At 35.9% G+C, this 18,344-nt stretch overlaps 1 protein-coding gene across 1 annotated transcript in view; it reads right to left on the minus strand.

Moving 5' to 3' along the window:
- The window catches only part of gabrb4 (gamma-aminobutyric acid type A receptor subunit beta4), a gene marked incomplete at both ends in the record, with an annotated part of 50,474 nt that overhangs the window by 8,433 nt on the left and 23,697 nt on the right, over positions 1–18,344 (minus strand). The window contains 3 exons of the mRNA XM_079247225.1: positions 1,224–1,306; positions 10,131–10,351; positions 11,534–11,601. Of these exons, the coding sequence (XP_079103351.1) occupies positions 1,224–1,306; positions 10,131–10,351; positions 11,534–11,601 (372 nt within the window). The remainder of the gene's footprint in view (positions 1–1,223; positions 1,307–10,130; positions 10,352–11,533; positions 11,602–18,344) is intronic.

Here is an 18,344-nt window from a genome sequence, read left to right on the forward strand (position 1 = left end):
TAGGGTAGAGAAATGTGACATTGTCCATGAAATTGAAACAACTGCCTACCTAATCCATCAAACTGATGGTTAATGTGCACAAGTCACCGGTGCATGCCATTCCATGAGCGTAAACAGCCGATTTTTATGCAGTTTATTAATTTATAGACTTTTCATATTTCATTGTTTACTCCAGTGCCTGGGAATAAACACTGCTTTTTCATCTTGAGGAACAAGAACCCCAAAACATAAATATATTGAGCAGGTCAATTTGATTAATGGCATTGTCACTGAAAATGATCAAGTTAATGCAGTCTCTAATTACAAAACTAGCACATTTTCTCCTGGACAATTATAATATGAAAGCATTTGTTGCCTAGGTTACTTATAGTGTCCTTAAAATTTGTATCTACCTTTTTCTAATGAATATGCTGAATCAAACATCATTTAGAATATGATGCAGCAATATTTGAGATTATTTTAAGAGGAAGACATTACTGTGATTTCTTATTTGGAAAGCTGTCTTACTCAGCAAAGTTTAAAAGCAAGTTAGTTACTCTAAAGCTGCTTGTTCGAGTAAGAATGTATTTTAATTACTTTCAACAGAGGCCTCGTATAAAAAGGGTTCAATGAACTTACTTTAGCGGAAACATGTGGTATGCAACAGCACACTTATCAGATAACAAATCTTTCCATGTTTCTATGCAGATGTAGGGGAACAATATACATTTCTCCAACAAACAACTTGTAACTTTTTTGCTAGATGTTTTGCTGGTTAAGACCAAGAACACAGTAGCTCTTTGAACTCTATTATTTTGTTTTATTTATTTTAACATATTTTATTTTATTTTTTTAAATAACCATCTAATTTGAATCAGATTTTCAGAATGAGGACAAATTAAGCAAAACTACACAAACACATAACTATGATAGTGGCCTGAGGTGTTTTCATAAAAATGAACAGGAATAATATTTATTACTATAATAAAGCTTTCGGAAGATCCAATAATGCATCTGTCACCTGACAAAAGAGTTAGCAAATCCTCACTTGGTGTACAAATTATCTGCAGTGTAAAAAACCATAGAAAATATTATATATATTATAAATATATTATACATATCATATCAATATTATAATTATAGATTACTATAAAGTAATCTATTTACTGTATTTTCAAGTGTTGTCTTTGTTTTAAATGACGTAATAATTGTAAGTCTATGAGTGTGTTTTCATCATAACTTACAGCTTTCAATTTCCAGGGTGCAGTTCTGTTCATCGAGAGGGTACCTCCTCAAGTCCATCATGCAAGCAGCGGTGGTTGTTATTCTGAGGACAGAGCAGAAAAATAAAGACCTGTGTCATCAACAACAAAGGCAATTATATCATTTTTGACACCATGAATTCCCATAGCAATGCATACGGTACTTCGGAGTAATTATTTTGTTGTTATTTGTTGAACATGAATGAACTGCAGCAGTTCAATACTTCACAGGGCTTTTTACTTGTAGTGTGGTGAATATGGGCTTTAATGGGTTTCTAGGGATTTGAAATAGCTTCTTTCTCTTAAGGGTCATTACATATTAGGAATGTCTGAATTTGTTATGTAGCCATGGAAAGTAATCATTGCTCTCTTATTTGATCTCTTATGATAAGAAAAAAGTTGTTTGTATTCCACATTTTCTAATTTCAGATCACTAACTGCTCAACTTTACATTTTGTTGATGTATGTTATTCATTGCCCTCCCCCATATAGGATTTTCTGCAAGGTAGCTTTTGAAGAGATACGTGCATATTGCTTTATGAACATCAATAAATCTCGAAGCCCAGGAAAACAGCTTTGGCTACAAATTACACATGTGGGGGTCTTTTCATTTAACTGAGATATTTACTGGTGCAGCACATTTTAATAATTGCATTTCTGTTTTTGATACCAGCTGGTACATGTTCATGCTACCAGCTTTCTCACGCTTACTGCCCCTCTCTAAATGAAAGAGAAAAAATAAATTTTCGGTTCATCATCTCTGTGACAGAAGCCACCAGCCCATTCGCAGACAGACTTTCACATGCATAATACACATCTCCGCTGCATGCTAGAACATGACGGGAATCATGTGAAGTTTAACCCTTTCAGGGATGCAACAAATTTTAGATGCATTAATAATCATGGCAGCCAGAAATAACACCACAGACTGTGGTTTCCTATTGATGCAGTAAGCAGATCTACACACTCATATACAATGTACACAATTAGCAATACTGTAGATGATTGCAAGTATTGCTGAAACACAAAGTCTGTAAATTGGTCATGGTGACACGAGCAGAGTTTTCTCAGCAGGTAATTGGAAAACAAAATATATTCTGCTGAGGCTGATTTGGCCAGATTAACAGAAAGGAAGGAAAGGTTTCTGCAACTATGATGGGAGAATGCTCCATTAAGGGTAAAGGCAAATATACATGAATAAAAGCAGTGACAGGTTTGTGTTTACTGAGCCGCATTCTGCTACTGCATCTACACCGTACTGCATCTCCCTTCTGTCTCACAGCACCCCATCCAGCAGAAACGCTTGTTACACTCAAATAACATCTTTGCCAATTACGTTAACGAGAAGGGTCACTGGAAGATCATGATTTTCTTCTTTTTTTAACATAGAACTGCCCAATAACAACTATTTAATTCTTTACAATACCTTTTAGTTGCTCTTCACATGTTCCTGTTTCAACTGAAATGGTCATATAGCTCCTGTTTGTTTACGTTTGAGCACAAAGACGTCTCTGTTAAGCTAAGACAGGATGGAGCAGTAAATAGTGCCCTTTCAACCAAAGGCTTTTGTAGGATGTGAGACAGAGACCAACATAAGTTCTGTCAGTTACACACTTCCTGGTTGGGCTCAGAAAAAAAACTTGCCTTCAGTCTAGCTACAAAATTATCAAAGTTTGAGCTTTTCACAATGGCACAGTCACCTTCATGGATGGATTTTTTTCCTTTTACAGCAAAACTCTGACAGTTAATAGTTGTCTTTTAGCTCATATTACATGGTAATAACAAATAAAATTTTATTTAAACACACATTTAATCCTACCCTTTTCTCTCTCTCTCTCGGATGAGAAAGAATTGTGTTTAGGATTAATATACATTCTTTTAACAAAGTGGCCAGTATTTTACCTTTCCAAAGTAATTCCTTTTACAACCACAAAAAAATCCTTTTTTCTTGGAATGTATCTAAAGTATGTACCTATATATACAAATATCCCCCATGGATATTTTTTTTTTATAAAGAAAAGGACAGTCTAGACAAGTCTGCATGTATTTTTTTTATTTGGAACTCAGCCAAAACCTCAGTAGATATGCTGGAATATAAAAGCATTCTTGGTATGAGTTCGTAATGTTTATTAATGTCAGGCTTGTGCCTGCTCAGAATAGTTGTTAAAAGCATGAACATATCCTTTTTCTGGGGATCAAGTTGACTTGAAAACAACTTCAGAAATCCAAAGGTAAAGCCATTAGAAATATTATCATATAGCTTAAAGTAATATGTAACTACAGGTACACTGTCAGGTCAAAAGACTGATACAAGCTGCAGTTAGTGAGCTTATTTTCACAAACTACGTACCATTAACTTTATTTTCTTGCAAAGGCCCTAATTTTAAATAACTTTGAACAAACCCTGTCTTCATATTCAGGTGGTTAATTCACTTTACACTACAATGCTCTTAATGTGTTGTTTACTGTTTTATTTGAGTGTATGGAAAAACTACTCACTTTATCATGGCCATAAAACAAAAGTGCACAAATTTTCCACCCACAAATGCATTCTTAAAAAAAAGAAAAGGTGCGGTGAGGTGAAAACTGAAACCAAGCTAAAATATAGAGGAACCCATCAAGTGCTCTCTCAGGACTCTCACTGAAGCAAGGCTATGTGTCCTCTGCAATTGTAAACAGGGTGACAAGTTGCTGTTTGAGTTTTTTAAAAAACAGTATCTGGGGTATATCAGCATGGTTCAGGCCGTAGTAGCAGCAACAGCAGCTTTGAGTAATGGACAGAAATACATTCTTGACTCCTTTGGCAAAAAAAAAAAAAAAGCACAGTAGAAATAAAACTGACTTTATGTTTGACAGTTAACAAGTCAGGAGAGACTCAACACTTGAGTAGGCACGAGCTGGGACGGCTCACAGCGAGGGCGAGGGATTTGGAAATGTCAGCAGATGTAGGTCAGCAACTTCCAGTCCCACCAGAGATGATCAGCATCCTTTAGACCTGAGCAGGCACTGCAGTCTGACAATCAGCACTATGTCGTCTGTGTAGATTTCTTGCTATTTCTTGTATGTGAATAAAGTGGAATACCTTTTTCTTTCTTTGTCTTATCTTTTTTTTCATACAAAAATTAGTCATTCATTTGTTGATTTTCTATACAACTTATTCAAATTAAGGGTTGTGGGGAAGCTGGAGCCAAATGGGAGTTATCAGGTGCGAGGCAGGTTACACCCTAAACAGGTCGCCTGGCTTTTGCACAGCCAGCACAGTAACTTAATTTCATTCAGTTAAATGTAGTTTTATCAATATAGTGCCAATTCACAACTTCGGAAAAGGAAAGAACCACCACAAGGGACTATGAATAGAATATTAAAAATAATTCAGTAGGCTACTTCCAGCATTTCTGACCAAGCGCCTGCCGCCTGCCAACATAACACAACTAAAGAAGTATGGAGGTGGATACCAGAAGCTCGGCACTACAGACACAGAGGCGTTTAGATACGTGAGCAATACTTTTGACGCCTACACAGTCTACTCCTGTATCCATGTCTGTGTGGTTGCTTGCTTACTAAAGAAGATCACTGTACTATCACAGCACTTGGCTTAATAAACAGAAGAACAAGAGAGAGAGCAGAGTCGCAGGAATTGAAAATGAGAAAACACAATCTGGCAAGAGCTTAGCTCAACAAAGCCCCCAATGCTCTCAGGACCAAGTACACTATCAAACCAACTTGTCAGTCTGCTAACGATGTTTCAGCCTCTCATTATACCAGCAAGTTCAGAAAACCTGCTCTAAATGTTTTTTGTTTTTTTTTTAAACTATTCTACAGTTATTTAGCAGACGCTTTTATCCAAAGCTGAATCTAACTTTTTTGAATGATGTCTACAAAATGAATTTACAAAATTCAAATGCTCTCTTGCGCGTCATGTGCTCCTCTTCTAAACATTTCACCTCTCATCCTAAATTCAAGTCTTGCAATGAAAGATTTTTACAAAAGCAATATTTCACGGTGATAAGTAAGACATTTTTTTTTTTTAGATGTCTTGGATTTTAGAGCTTATATGCATTTTCACTCTTACATGTGGCTGCCTGAAGGCAAATTGTGGGCAGGCATACTGTGCATTTATGGAAACTTTTTATGTCCTTGGCAGCAAAGGAACTCATCTTTCACTTGACCTAAAGACACATCAATGTGATACCCAATAAGGAGGCCCTAAATTCAAAATCTCTAGAAAGATGCCAGAAAATGCCAAAGATTTTGCATTAGCAAAATAAAATATATATAGCTAATTTACTATTCCTTAGGTTTTATGTTATTTTACATGACCATTAATGAGTTGGGCTGAATGATTAGCACTGCGGTTTTAAACCAAGAAAGTTCCGATTTAAACATACCAAACTAGTTAGTCTGCTTTTTTACATTTTGTTTGCATTGCTTTTCTTCTTCTATCTAAACAAGGACATCTCACATTTATATGGAAGATTGCACAGAATTTTGAGTAGGAATGTTTATCTTTCTTATGTTTTTTCTTTACTTAAAAATTTAATAAGAACGAATTATCAAAGAGACTTAAAAGAGTTTGGAAAAACTACAAAAACAAAGAATTAAGACCTACATCCACAGAACCAGAAGGTGCCAGTTACCTAGAAACTGTCACGCTTATTGATCATAGACCTGACTAAATTAATGATAATACACCTGACATGAATAATGATAATACATCTGATGTAATTAATGATAATACACCTGACGTGATTAATGATAATACTTCTGATGTAATTAATGATAGAAAACCTGACATGATTAATGATAATACATCTGATGTAATTAATGATAATACACCTGACATGAATAATGATAATTCATCTGATGTAATTAATGATAATACACCTGACATGAATAATGATAATACACCTGACATGAATAATGATAATTCATCTGATGTAATTAATGATAGTAAACCTGACATGATTAATGATAATACACCTGGCATAATGAATGGTAATACATCTGATGTAATTAATGATAATACACCTGACATAATTATTGAAAATAATTATAATAATAATGAATGATAATAATTAAATTATGAATAAAACGCTGCTGGATCTATTTATTGCAATCAGGTGTTTTAGAGCAAAGAAACACTAAAAGTCCTCAAGGAATGGACTAAAGTAAGAACTTCAGAACAACTTCCTGTCTTTGGATATCACTGCTCCACATGGACATGCTCTGTTACTCTACATAAATAGATAAGATGGGGGTTCTTACCATGTCAGTAAAGTCTTTTTTTTATATTGATTGTATTCATTAATGTAAATATAAAACAGCCCATTGAATCCAATATGACTGGTAGAATCTAAACATTAATCTGACAGAATAAGGTCAAAACAAGCACCATTCAATGCTCAAAGCTAGATCAGTGGGTAAAAATTGAGGGTGGGGTTGTGAGGCAGCGAGACTGTCAGCTTGCACCTAACATAACTGTAAAAATAGAGCTTGCTGATCAACACTACTCACATAAAATCACTATAAGCAGTAAGACTTTGGATAAAAAGCTAAAAATAAAGACAAACACCAGCAGCAGCATGTTTCAAAGTGAGTGGATGGAGCACAGTGCAAGGTGTATTATTGTGTATAATGTGATCGAGCTAGTTTGCATTCTTCTACGCATGGCAGAAGCGCAGGGGACAGATTCAAAGAGACGGTCTTAAAATGTATTTAATACAACAAAAACCTCGAGCAGTCTGACTTCAGCGCCTCTTCATTCAAATGAACTGAACTGAAAATATAAACATCTATTGTTAGCTGTGTCTTTTGTTCTAGGAAAAAAAAAATGTCCACACAACCCTCAGGCAAAGTCAAACATTTCCACAAAGCAGTTTAATTACATGCTTGCAGGAGGCTTGCAAAGGTCCTGGAATCACCACTGGATGTAGATTATGTGCTTCCTCTAATTACAGTATACTGCTGAAAAATGGTCTGGAGGACATATCCAAGGGCTTCATGCCATCTGCCATACACCATCACTGCAGTGGCTGATGATCACTAAAAATAGCTCCATTTGTTTGACTTGATTATTTATTCATTAATACAAAACTATTGTTCCATTGTTTGTTTGAGTATAACTGTAATCCCATGAAACAAAATAATGGAAACAATGAACTCATCTATTTTTGAAGATGACACAGTGAATAGATTCATGTATCAGCATTACATTTCCTTTTTTCTTTTAATGCACCTTCAAAGCCAGTGAAGATGCAAATGCAGGTGTAATGCTATTTTTCTTTGCTTGTACTTCTCTTGTTCCAAAGGAGCATGCATCTGCTCATGTGTGCTGAGTGGAGCAGCTGGGAATGTTTATTCAGATCAGATGGCGCAGTGTAATTTAGCAACATTTTGGCAATGAATTCTCCTGAGCCTCTACCTGCTTTAATTGGCGGCGGCAGAAAGTTTTTAATTTGAAAGTATTTTTAAACACACTTTTACACACAAATTTAAAAGCTACGTTATTGTTAATTGAATTAACGCAGCATTGGAACTTAGTTTTGCTAAAATTTTTGTCCATAACAGCTTGAGCAGGTGTATGAACCTAGCTTTCATTTCCCCTGCCAGGGCATGAAATGGAACTTGCTTATTAAATGGCAACTTAATCTTTTTGGTAACATAATTTTCTTGGTAATATATGTTTAGTGCAATTACAGATTGTACTTTTTTGGTCATTAGTAGCATTACTTTTTTTTTTTTTTCTTCACAAAATTGAACTACTTTTATAAAGGTTAACGACAAAACAGAAATCTCACAGATATACATGCTGCCCAACCAGTGAGGCTGCTTTCCTTCTGGAGTGATAATAGTCTTTATGAAGAATCATAAGAGGAAAAAGAGAGAGGGAAAAAAAAACAAACAAATCCAATCAGATCTCATTTTGTGTCAGCACTAATTTAATAATTCAGAGCCTCTGAACATGGATTCCCACATTAACAATTTACCAGCTTATGAGATCTAAACCTTGTTGCTGCTATTTTGGTTTATTCATGGAACAAAACACGTTTCGGCTTCTTCGTCTCCGATCAAATTACTTTATCAAAATGACTTGTGTTAAAAAAGCAACAATCCATTTGGAGTTTGAACAAACACATTCTTCCTTTTAGCAGGACCCTGGGGATTTTAAATGGGTCCTTCTGTGCACACTACTATTGACTGAATTGTCTGGTTTGTCACAGTGATCTGGGACATGCGAGGTGGGGGAATATATTAAACCTTTTTTTAGCCTCTTAGGGTCCTTGAACCTTAACTTTGATGTACCTCGCACTCTTTCCAAAACATGACTGTCTGTGGTCACATAGTAACTATAAAAATACAACTTCAGAGTCTGTTTACGTTGCCAAAAATAAACCTGCCATCATTCATTCTGCTCCAGGAATGAATTATATATACTAACAGAAATACTTCGTCTTTCATACTGCCACAGGTGATATCAAGTATCAAGATTTACTTGATTGGGGCAAATAGACAGCAGTTTATGTTCTGTCTATCAGTTGAACTATCATATGTATTGTATTGTATATTTTAACAATTATTATGAGAATATGGGTCACAACTTTTTTTGGAGTTGGATTTTTAAGACGTTAAATTGTTCATTACAGATGGAACCAGCTTACTACTGTAATCTCATCCTCTACTGAAACATGTTGGTGCTGCATGATATATTCAAGAAAAGATTGTGTTTACCTGCAGACAATAATGATCTGTTTGAAGTTAAAGAAAGCATTGTGATTGTAACTTTCATGTCTGTAAATCTATGAAAACTATGTTGTGAATATTCTATTGTATTTCTACAAAACAAATCCTCACTGGGCTTCACATGGGAGACTTGGGAGGCTGAATTAATTTCATGTATTACTGTAAGACCAGCCTACAGCTCCAGGGATTGCTTTACAATAAGTCCCGACATACACTGGGCAAGGAGTGTTAAAACACCATGAAGCAGATTTCCAATTGTTTGCTGGGAGGCAGGAAGTTCAACATAGTCTGATTCATTTAAGAACATTTTAACTGGCTCCTAATCTAGAGATAAGAAGTGTTTGATAAAGATCCCAGGGGGTGCATCAGGTCTTCACTCCACAGTGGTAGTCAAAATGACTTTTCCATTCATCTAAAACTGTTATATTTTGTGGAACTTGAGTAAAATAAAACTCTTGTAACAGGACTAAATCCATGCAAACAGCTGTCGTTTAAGAACACCAACTCCTACAAGGAGACACATGGTTCCGAAGCATTTATGATGGCATGTACAAATGTTCTTTGTGCACAAAGTGGAGTAAAAAGTTGGAAAATTGTCAAACAGAGATAAAACTGCAGAGCAACCACTGTTCTTAGAGAGTCCATCTCAGCTGTAGTCTTCAGTCTGCAGGAGCACATAGGCCATTTTGATTCAGAGTTATACTCCATTTATACGCTATATATTAAAATGTAATGTATCAGCAGTTACTAAGTTTGTAAAAAAATGCCTCCCTAGGAGTGCTAAGATCAGGTGCATTCACTATTGCATAAGGTGTATCTTTTGATAATAACATAGTGCTTCCTGTCAGTATTGTGCAACAAAACAACATACTTCATATTATCAACACTGATCCTCTAACGGCATCTGTTTTATGTGTATTAAAAATGCACTGGCTCTGCAAAAGCCACATTGTACATTCAGAAACACACTGTAAAAGGCTAGTTCAGGTCCACAAAGCAGAGCTAATAAAATATTAAAATAGAGGATTTTTTTTTATTTTATTTTATTTTATTTTTATTTTTCAGTTTGAATTTTAAATTAAAAAAAAGAAATAGAGGAAATGAAATGCTTAAGTAAGACATGACACCAACTATTGATACTGATTTTACCTCAGGCCATATAAGACGGTGCCATCAGGATGAAGTCGGATCATGCGGTTTTTCACTGTCACTCCATGAAGAAAGGACTTCTTGTCGTTAAGGAAGTAGGTGTCAGGGAGCCAGAGCTGGTCTGCTACACGGTTGTCCAGAGTCAGGTTAAGGTTCAGCTCACCATAGGCCAAACGTTTATCTCTCCAGCTCTGCTGGAAATACATTGTGATGGTGTAATCCTGGGAAGAAAGATAGAAAAGTAACATGAACTGACAAAAAGAGAAGAGCTACATCACAAGCTGAAAAAACTATAAAACATGAACAAAATAACATTATTTGATTAGTAAAAAAATATTACTGTATCACTGTTTTACCACAACATGAATACAGAAAGAGAAACAGGCCGAATCACCATTTTGATAGGACCATATTGTTAGCCATCCATGGGAGACCAGGAAGACTGTTTAGTATGTATGACTGTTTAAAAAAAAAAAGCTGAAGAACTCAGTATTACATGATATAAAAATAGAATAAGATTAAAACAAAGGAAACCTCTAAGTGCAGCTGTACCTACATATTATACTGTACCAAACTACAAATGCACTCAACTGGAGATACTGTATGCTGTTTCAGCTAATGGATCATTGCCCCTGTGGCCAAAGTGCTGTACCTTATATTTTTACAGTGAGTAAAAAAAAAAAAAGACAATTTCAAAATATTTACTTTGCATTCCAGGGTAATATAGTTTTTCCAAACAGTATTGTAATGTAAATCAAGTAGCACTTCCAGAAAACAAGTGTCTTCCATATTCTGATTAATCTCTTAAAATTGATTATTGTCGGGTACGAATGAGCACTCAGCCATACTACAGATAAACTAATCCTTCAATACTTCTGGAAAAAAAAGGAAAGCAGACAGAAGTAAAGAAAAGAAACAGACTTAGAAAAGCGGATGCATGTGGGAGGACTGAGCTGCGCCATGAGTGACTGTGTCACGCTGAGCGAAATAAAGAAAGAACTGAGAGTGACGTCATTGCTCAGACTGCAGCCATATTGCATTTTACTCCACCCAGCCTGCATTCCTGACTGCCGGCAAGTTACAGAGATTGTGCTGTGAACAAATTGTTTTCTGTTCAGGATTTGAAAAGAAAGAAGGAGGAGAAAAAAAAAACACCTTTTTCCAATTACTATGACAACTATCTGTATCCGTTTCAGTCAGGAAAGCACGGACTAATCATGTCTTTGCAGATGCACGACTGCATTTGCCCTGATGGCCTATTATAAACCTCATGAATGTCTCCTACTGATACTGGGCAGCAAAGGGAACTTCAGTAAAGCTGACAGAAACTACAGGCTGCGGCTGGACTTCTGATGATGGAAAAAAAACATGACGCTGAAATAAGACGAGAGATTCTAACTCACCATGTTTACTTCTGAGATGGAGTCGATGCTGGCTACGTTGATGCTCATTCCGACAATGACCGGGGGACCTGAGGGAGCAAAAGGAAACTTGATGTTACCAAAAATAGCGTAAAAGGAATACTATCTATGCATTTCTTCTTGTGTATGATTAATTCTAATCACCCAATCATTTTTCCAATGTTCCTCTTAAAAAGACCAGCATCAGATGGAAGATTTTACTTCAGCTATATTGATAAAAGCTCAGATTTTCAAGCCAGTTGCTGCCTAATACAAAAGCTTCTCTGTATATGCTTTGCCAGTGACAGTGTTTGCAAAACATGGTGTAAAGATCAGTTAATCTCAGAAGCTTACCCTCAACACAGAGAGAATGCACTCATCCATACTAATTTCTAGGCTAGCAACCCATGTAAAGGCACAGGAAGAGCAAACTGTGCCTCATCTACATGATTACAGTACATGTTGTCAACATGTAAGCAGCTATGCACGATTTCTTCCCTACATGTAAAACAACATTCAGCTCACTTCAATATTCAGGCCTTAGGTTTACAAGAATAATCCATTCACAGTGCTCATGTTGGCAGCAGACAGAGCCTTAAAACAAACAAACGAGAAAAAAAAACCAATACGACTGCATTGTTTACAATCATTAATGTGAAAACACAAATATGCCTGCGTGCAAACTTGTCACAAGTTCAAGAATTTGTGTAATATGCAGAAGTAAAATGCCTACCTATTAGTTCACACTAACTGTGATGATAACATTACTGCACGCCATGTCAACAGCACCTAAATCTCCTGTTTAATTCAGTTTTGCTCAAATCCGATCTGTTCACACTGAGTTTGATTCAAACACACAAACAAACTTTTCGAATTTCAGCATCACAACACAAACAAGACATCTGCAATGACACAGTAAGAAACTTGCAGAACTGTTCTTGATGCCTGAAGCCCACCAGATTTTGGGAGCAAGCAGATTTGATTCTCAGCATTTTACCAGTTCAAATGAATTCTGTTTCTTTACATGCATACAGTACGCCTGAACACCCTTTCCCATTCCTTTCTCCTTCACTTCCACTGTCACCTTTACTTTGCTTGATCAGGCTGCAAAATATGAATTGCTGACTTTGAAAATATAAAGTGCACCAGTGACTGGTTTCATGAGGCAAAGCTGAATCAGTATATTCTGATAATGTTCTTTGGTTTTATAGTGGAAATTGAATTTTCATAGTAATCATAAACAACACAGAAACAGCTCTACTGCAGTATAGGTTATCATATAAATCATCAAATCCAAAAAAAAAAAGAAGAATCTAACCCATAAACTTCACCTTAAATGAAAAAATTGTAATGGGTATATGATTGCATTGCTGTGCATTTTTATTGCTGATTTTCCTCTTCTATCTTTCAAGAACCCTTTCCCTCTGCTGCTCTATATCTCGATCTTTTCCACTGCCACATTATGGAAATTAACAACGCGACATGAGATGCTATCAATCAAGTGTTAAATTGTATTTATACCATCTTAATCAGTAGCACATTGAAAGGTCTGGCTTTACCTATTTTTAAAGGTTTTTAACGGCTTATTGTTACAGATAGTGAAGTGCTGGGTGGGACCTTTAATAAGCTTTAGTTTCCTTTTTTTTCTTTTTTTTTTTTTTTTTTGTAATAGCATGACATCACTTGTACGTCTTGGAAGCAGGTGAGCTCATTTATTCGGTGACTCATGAACAACCAGGTGATTCATTTCCAGGTCCTGCTGATGTGCTTCTCAAACTCACAAACAGATTTCTCTTCTCTTTTTGACTCGTACATATTCAGAAACTTTCCTATGAATACTCTTAAAATACAATGCTTTGAAATGCAAAATTAAAGGAAAGACAATCATGACAGCTGTAGAGGGCAGGCGTCCTGATGATGTTTATGGATCCTTGAGAACTCAAGGATTTTTGACAGTGTACAAAATAACTTATGTAGCACTAATCTGTCTAAGTACCATCACTTTCCTAAAAGAAAAGCAGTACATGTAAAAAGGACTCTGACTACATCTCATTATTGGATGTTGCTAGATATCAGCAGTGTATGCTACATTACTCTCTCACTATAATGTGTACTTCAATAATAATAGCATAGATTCAACTTTTTTTCTTGTTTAAATTACTAAGTACATTTATCTTATTGCTCAGCCCCCTGTATGACCTAAATGAGCACATTTGACCTGAGGACATTATGTTTAAAAGCGTTTTTTTTTAAAAAAGAGAAAAGAATCCACGACAACTTGGTTTGATGACTTGTTTAAATTGTTGTCATGATGCAAGAACCAATTCTTCCAAAACAATAAACCAAAACACTGATAGACTAAATTATCAGTGTTTTATTGTGTTTTGTTTCATTAAATGTTTAATTGTTTACTGCATTTTGCAATCTCAGTGTAACCACGCACACCAGAACAAACAAAAAGTAGAATGGAAAGAAAGTAGAGGGTCCAAGCACCCCGAGCAATTAAGAACCGAGTGCTTCCTGACCCAGGGCGATGAGGAAGCAAAGACCATTATTGAATATGGCATACAGAAATGGCTCAACTCGTAGTTGTTTGCATGCATGGACAGGCTTAGACAACCTCCTGCAGGGCACACTGCCAGAATCCGACCTAGCTTTGGCCACAAAGAGTGTGCAGTATACAATACAATAGAATCTTACGTTAAATTATACTGTTGCACTTCAGTGAAAGATTGATGAAATAAACGAAACAAACAAATAAATAGGATAAACAAGCGTTCAATATAAAGGATTATTTTTGTAAGGTTAATGCTGTGGGAAAGAGCTTCTTCCTGTCCTGTCCCATACAGCAGAAGAGCTGAAGCAGCCTCTGTCTGAGGACAACCTGTTGTGTAATTACATTGTTGTGTTAAGGTAATGCTGTATTGTAAATCAAGCCACATGTACAACATTACTCTTCTCATTTTTGGTTCCAAAGTATTCCCCAGTACAGGAACAGCTATCAACATCTATTTGTTTAGTTTTGTTTGAGTCACTGAGTCTGATCCTATTGCACCAACAACTGGCTGCAAAAACAGCTGCAATCTGCACTACAGAAGATACTGAACCTCTTGCTGCAAATATTGAAGAACATAAGCATAAATAAAGTCTGTGCTGTTCCACTTTGCACAGCTTGTTTGCGCTTTTCATGTCTGCTGTCCAGGCCAACTTCTGTATTTTTCATAATGCACAATTCTGAAATTTCGCAATGCAGCTTGAAAATGCAATGAAATAAATGTATTGTAAAGAAAATATTACAAGAAGTAATATTATCTGATGGGCTACTTAGACAGGCAGGAACAACTGCCTAAACTAAAAAAGTTTTGAAGTTATTTTGGAAATTGACAAAGACTTATCAGAAGAAACACTTTCAGGAAGTGCAAAGATTAGAGACTTTGCACTTCCTCATAATATTTTATTATATTATCCTAATTTTAAGGTTTTAAGGAGATGAAATACTTATCTCTGCATGGATCTTTATATACTGGTGTAAAACTGATTTTAGCACCATCAGGCAATCAATTGACAAACAACACCAAGCCAAAATGAACGATTGCTGTATGTAGACTGGTCCATCTTCTGTAACCTGACCCAACTACTGTAAATGGCTTAAAGATCATTTCAGTCTATGAGTCTTCTGCATATAACAGTTGGCTTCAATTGCTGACTCTAAAATATTCACGAGGAAATCCATTCAGCCACATTGTCTCGTCTCACATCTAGTCTATACTTTCTGATCGCAGACTTGTCCTATCATCCTAAATGCCCAAAAGTTTTGTCACACTCCCTATCTTTCTCTACAAAAGAAAAGAAGGAGGATTGGTAGGAGGTCAGATAGCACCAATAACAGCAACCAATAACAGTGAAACATCAGATGAAAACATATATAACCAAATTTCAGACATTGTTTGTCTGCTTATCTTGATTCTGTCTTGGTGAAGCAAAAGGCAATTGAGGTGCTCTACATTCTCACATTTAAAACAATTACCTGTACTCATAACTCAAAAACTATAGAAGAAAAATGCTTCCACCAAAAAAAAAAGACCTTTAGATCTTTAAATAAGCTTATTTCTTCCCATTTTCCCCACAGCATTTCAAATGTCTTCGAAAATACTTTAGCTTTTCCAGCATCAATGTGAATTCATGTCTTGCCTTAGTCTGACTTCATGCTAATTTATCAAAAGTTGTACTTTGTACAAAAGAAAGTAGTTACTGAGAGAAAGAGATCATAATGCCCTGAGGCAAAGCGTATTATCTGTGAACAATAATCAAGCGAGTGTGTAAACAGTTTCGGCATTACTTTCCAGCAAAACACTGAATGTGTCAACCTGCCCTGGTTTTCTGATGAATATTGGCCAACATCGCAGCAGGAGCAGATTCCAGCAGATGTCAGATGAAGGGTTGGATGTAGATGTGTTATATTCAAACACAACAGATGAAGAAAAAAATGGGCTAATCTTTAATTGACTGTCAGCTTTGTCTTTTTTTGGCTCCCTGCAAAACTGGGAACAGGAACAGCACTCAGAGGGATTTTAATTTAAAGATATTAAAGGTGTTCTCGGAGGTTTTTTGATGGATACAAGTATGACAGTCTGTTGGTCACTTGTTATACCAGCATGAACACTCCCATGCGGACGCTAGCATTGAGCATTGACTTGCTGTTTATTGTGCAAACAATCAGTGTTTTTAGGAAAGCTTCACAGCACAGACTAAATGGTAAGCTATATTATTGTAATTGAGGCACTTCCATTTTCTCTGGTAAATTCCTTCATTACAAATCCATCTAAGCATTCATCCTGTCTTCATAATAATGTTTTTATTCAACTCACAGTTCGACTTATTTCTTTTAAGCCCTGCTCTCATCTACTTTGCCTATGATCTATGTATGCTATCGTCCAAACTACAACAATGTGTCGCCACATTTAGCTTCCAGTCTGACAGTCTCATCTTGCCCTGAGGCAGACAAGCTCAACTGACGTTGTGGGCAGTGAGGCTGCCCCATTTAATGTTTTCCATGAACTGGTAATGGCAGTTCATATCAAAACAGTGTAAGTTCCTTGCTGAAAAATGGTTGAAAGAATAAAAAGCAGCCTCCTGACTTTAACTGACAGCGATGCTGAAGTCTGTGTGCAAGTTTTTCCTTCCTGGCAATCTAGTTTATTCATGTTAGCTGACTCTAGCTACTCATCAATTTCACATATCATGATTTTATCAGGTATGAGTTTAGGGTTTGTAATTTTCTTTTTTTTACTTATAACCTTTAAAGGTCATGAAAGCAACTGCTTGTTTGATGCCTTAACCAAGTCATTTTGATGCCAATCTTTATATAAATTGTATTATTTGTGTCATGGTGTGGAGTTTGTGTTATCTTTTTAGTTCCGGTTTACTGTTTTATTTTTGTTTAGTTCCCTCATGCCTTCTTTCCTGTTTTGCCTTCACATTCATAAAGTTCTACATTAAGAACAGACTTAATTAGTTTATTCAAAAAACCTGTCTTGTTCTGTTTCCCTGTATTTTCACCTTTGATTTCTGTTCCCACTGCACAACACCACATTGTGTGTGTTAGTGTATGTTCTTGTAGTCAACCCTGTTTTTCCTGTTGAAGTGTCTTGGTTCTGCATCCCTGCCTCCCACCTCTGCATGTGGGTCCACACCTCCACGATCCATAACAATTGGCTAAATATGACAAGAATGTCACCAGACATGTCACCAAAGCAACAAGCACAATGGTATCCATGAGGATGATCATATGTGAAGAGAATGTATTGAACCCCCAACCATGATCAACTCTAAACCACGCTCATCTATTAATGCTAATCAAGTATATTCAGCCATAAAGTTAATGCTCCCTCCTACATTATAATGAGAACGTTGTAGCTTATTAAAGGAAATACTTGAGATTGACGTCTGTGCTGATGTGGAAACGCTCACATGAGTCATATCTTCCTCCTGCCGCTGCCATTCATTTCCTTAAATATAACCGATAATGGGACTTTCCAAGAAGCCATGGGATGAATTTGAGTGTACGAACAAATGACATTACGTGACTGCATCCATTGGAAGACATGTTCTTCCAACTTCCTTTAATAGAATTTACCATATGAACTATTTAATGTTGTGTACAGAATGAAATATTCCTTTATAGATGTCTAAATATAGATTATAGATGTGTAAATTGTAATAGCGTAATATGATCTTCAAAGGGAAAAAAAAAAAAAGTTCCCTAACTAATTCTTGAAAATGTCACATTTAAATGATAATTTTTGCCCAGTGAAACAGAATAATTTACCTTACTCAACTCGTTTTTTAAAAAAAGGAAAAAAAAAGATATTTTGATAACTTAAGCACCAAAAACTTATCTCAAAATTGTTAAAATAATGTTGAGTTGGGTTCATTTTAGCCCTCTCGGATTATTTGTTTATTTATTTCTTTTTCTTTTTTTTTTCTTTTCCAAGAAAAATGCACGAATAAACAATGCAAAAAGGGAAAATGTGAAAAGGTAGTCTCCTTATCCAACCCCATTAAGCACTATTACAAAAAGAAGCCTGATTAAAAATTCTCCATCTGGACGCTAACAGTCTAACATGGTAATAATTGTCATGGAAAAGGAAAAAGCTTTAAGACCATGTCGTATTAATCATGATACCCTTCATGATTACATAGAAATATGGGGTGTTTTAAAATCTAGTTCAAAGTAAACAGTTGAAACTGAATACATTTAATTTGAAGTCAATGTAGGATTTGTCACACACCATGTCAATAGTAAAGCCAAATT

Source organism: Telmatherina bonti, assembly GCF_933228915.1.
Source record: "Telmatherina bonti genome assembly, chromosome: 10".
Lineage (NCBI taxonomy): Eukaryota > Metazoa > Chordata > Actinopteri > Atheriniformes > Telmatherinidae > Telmatherina > Telmatherina bonti.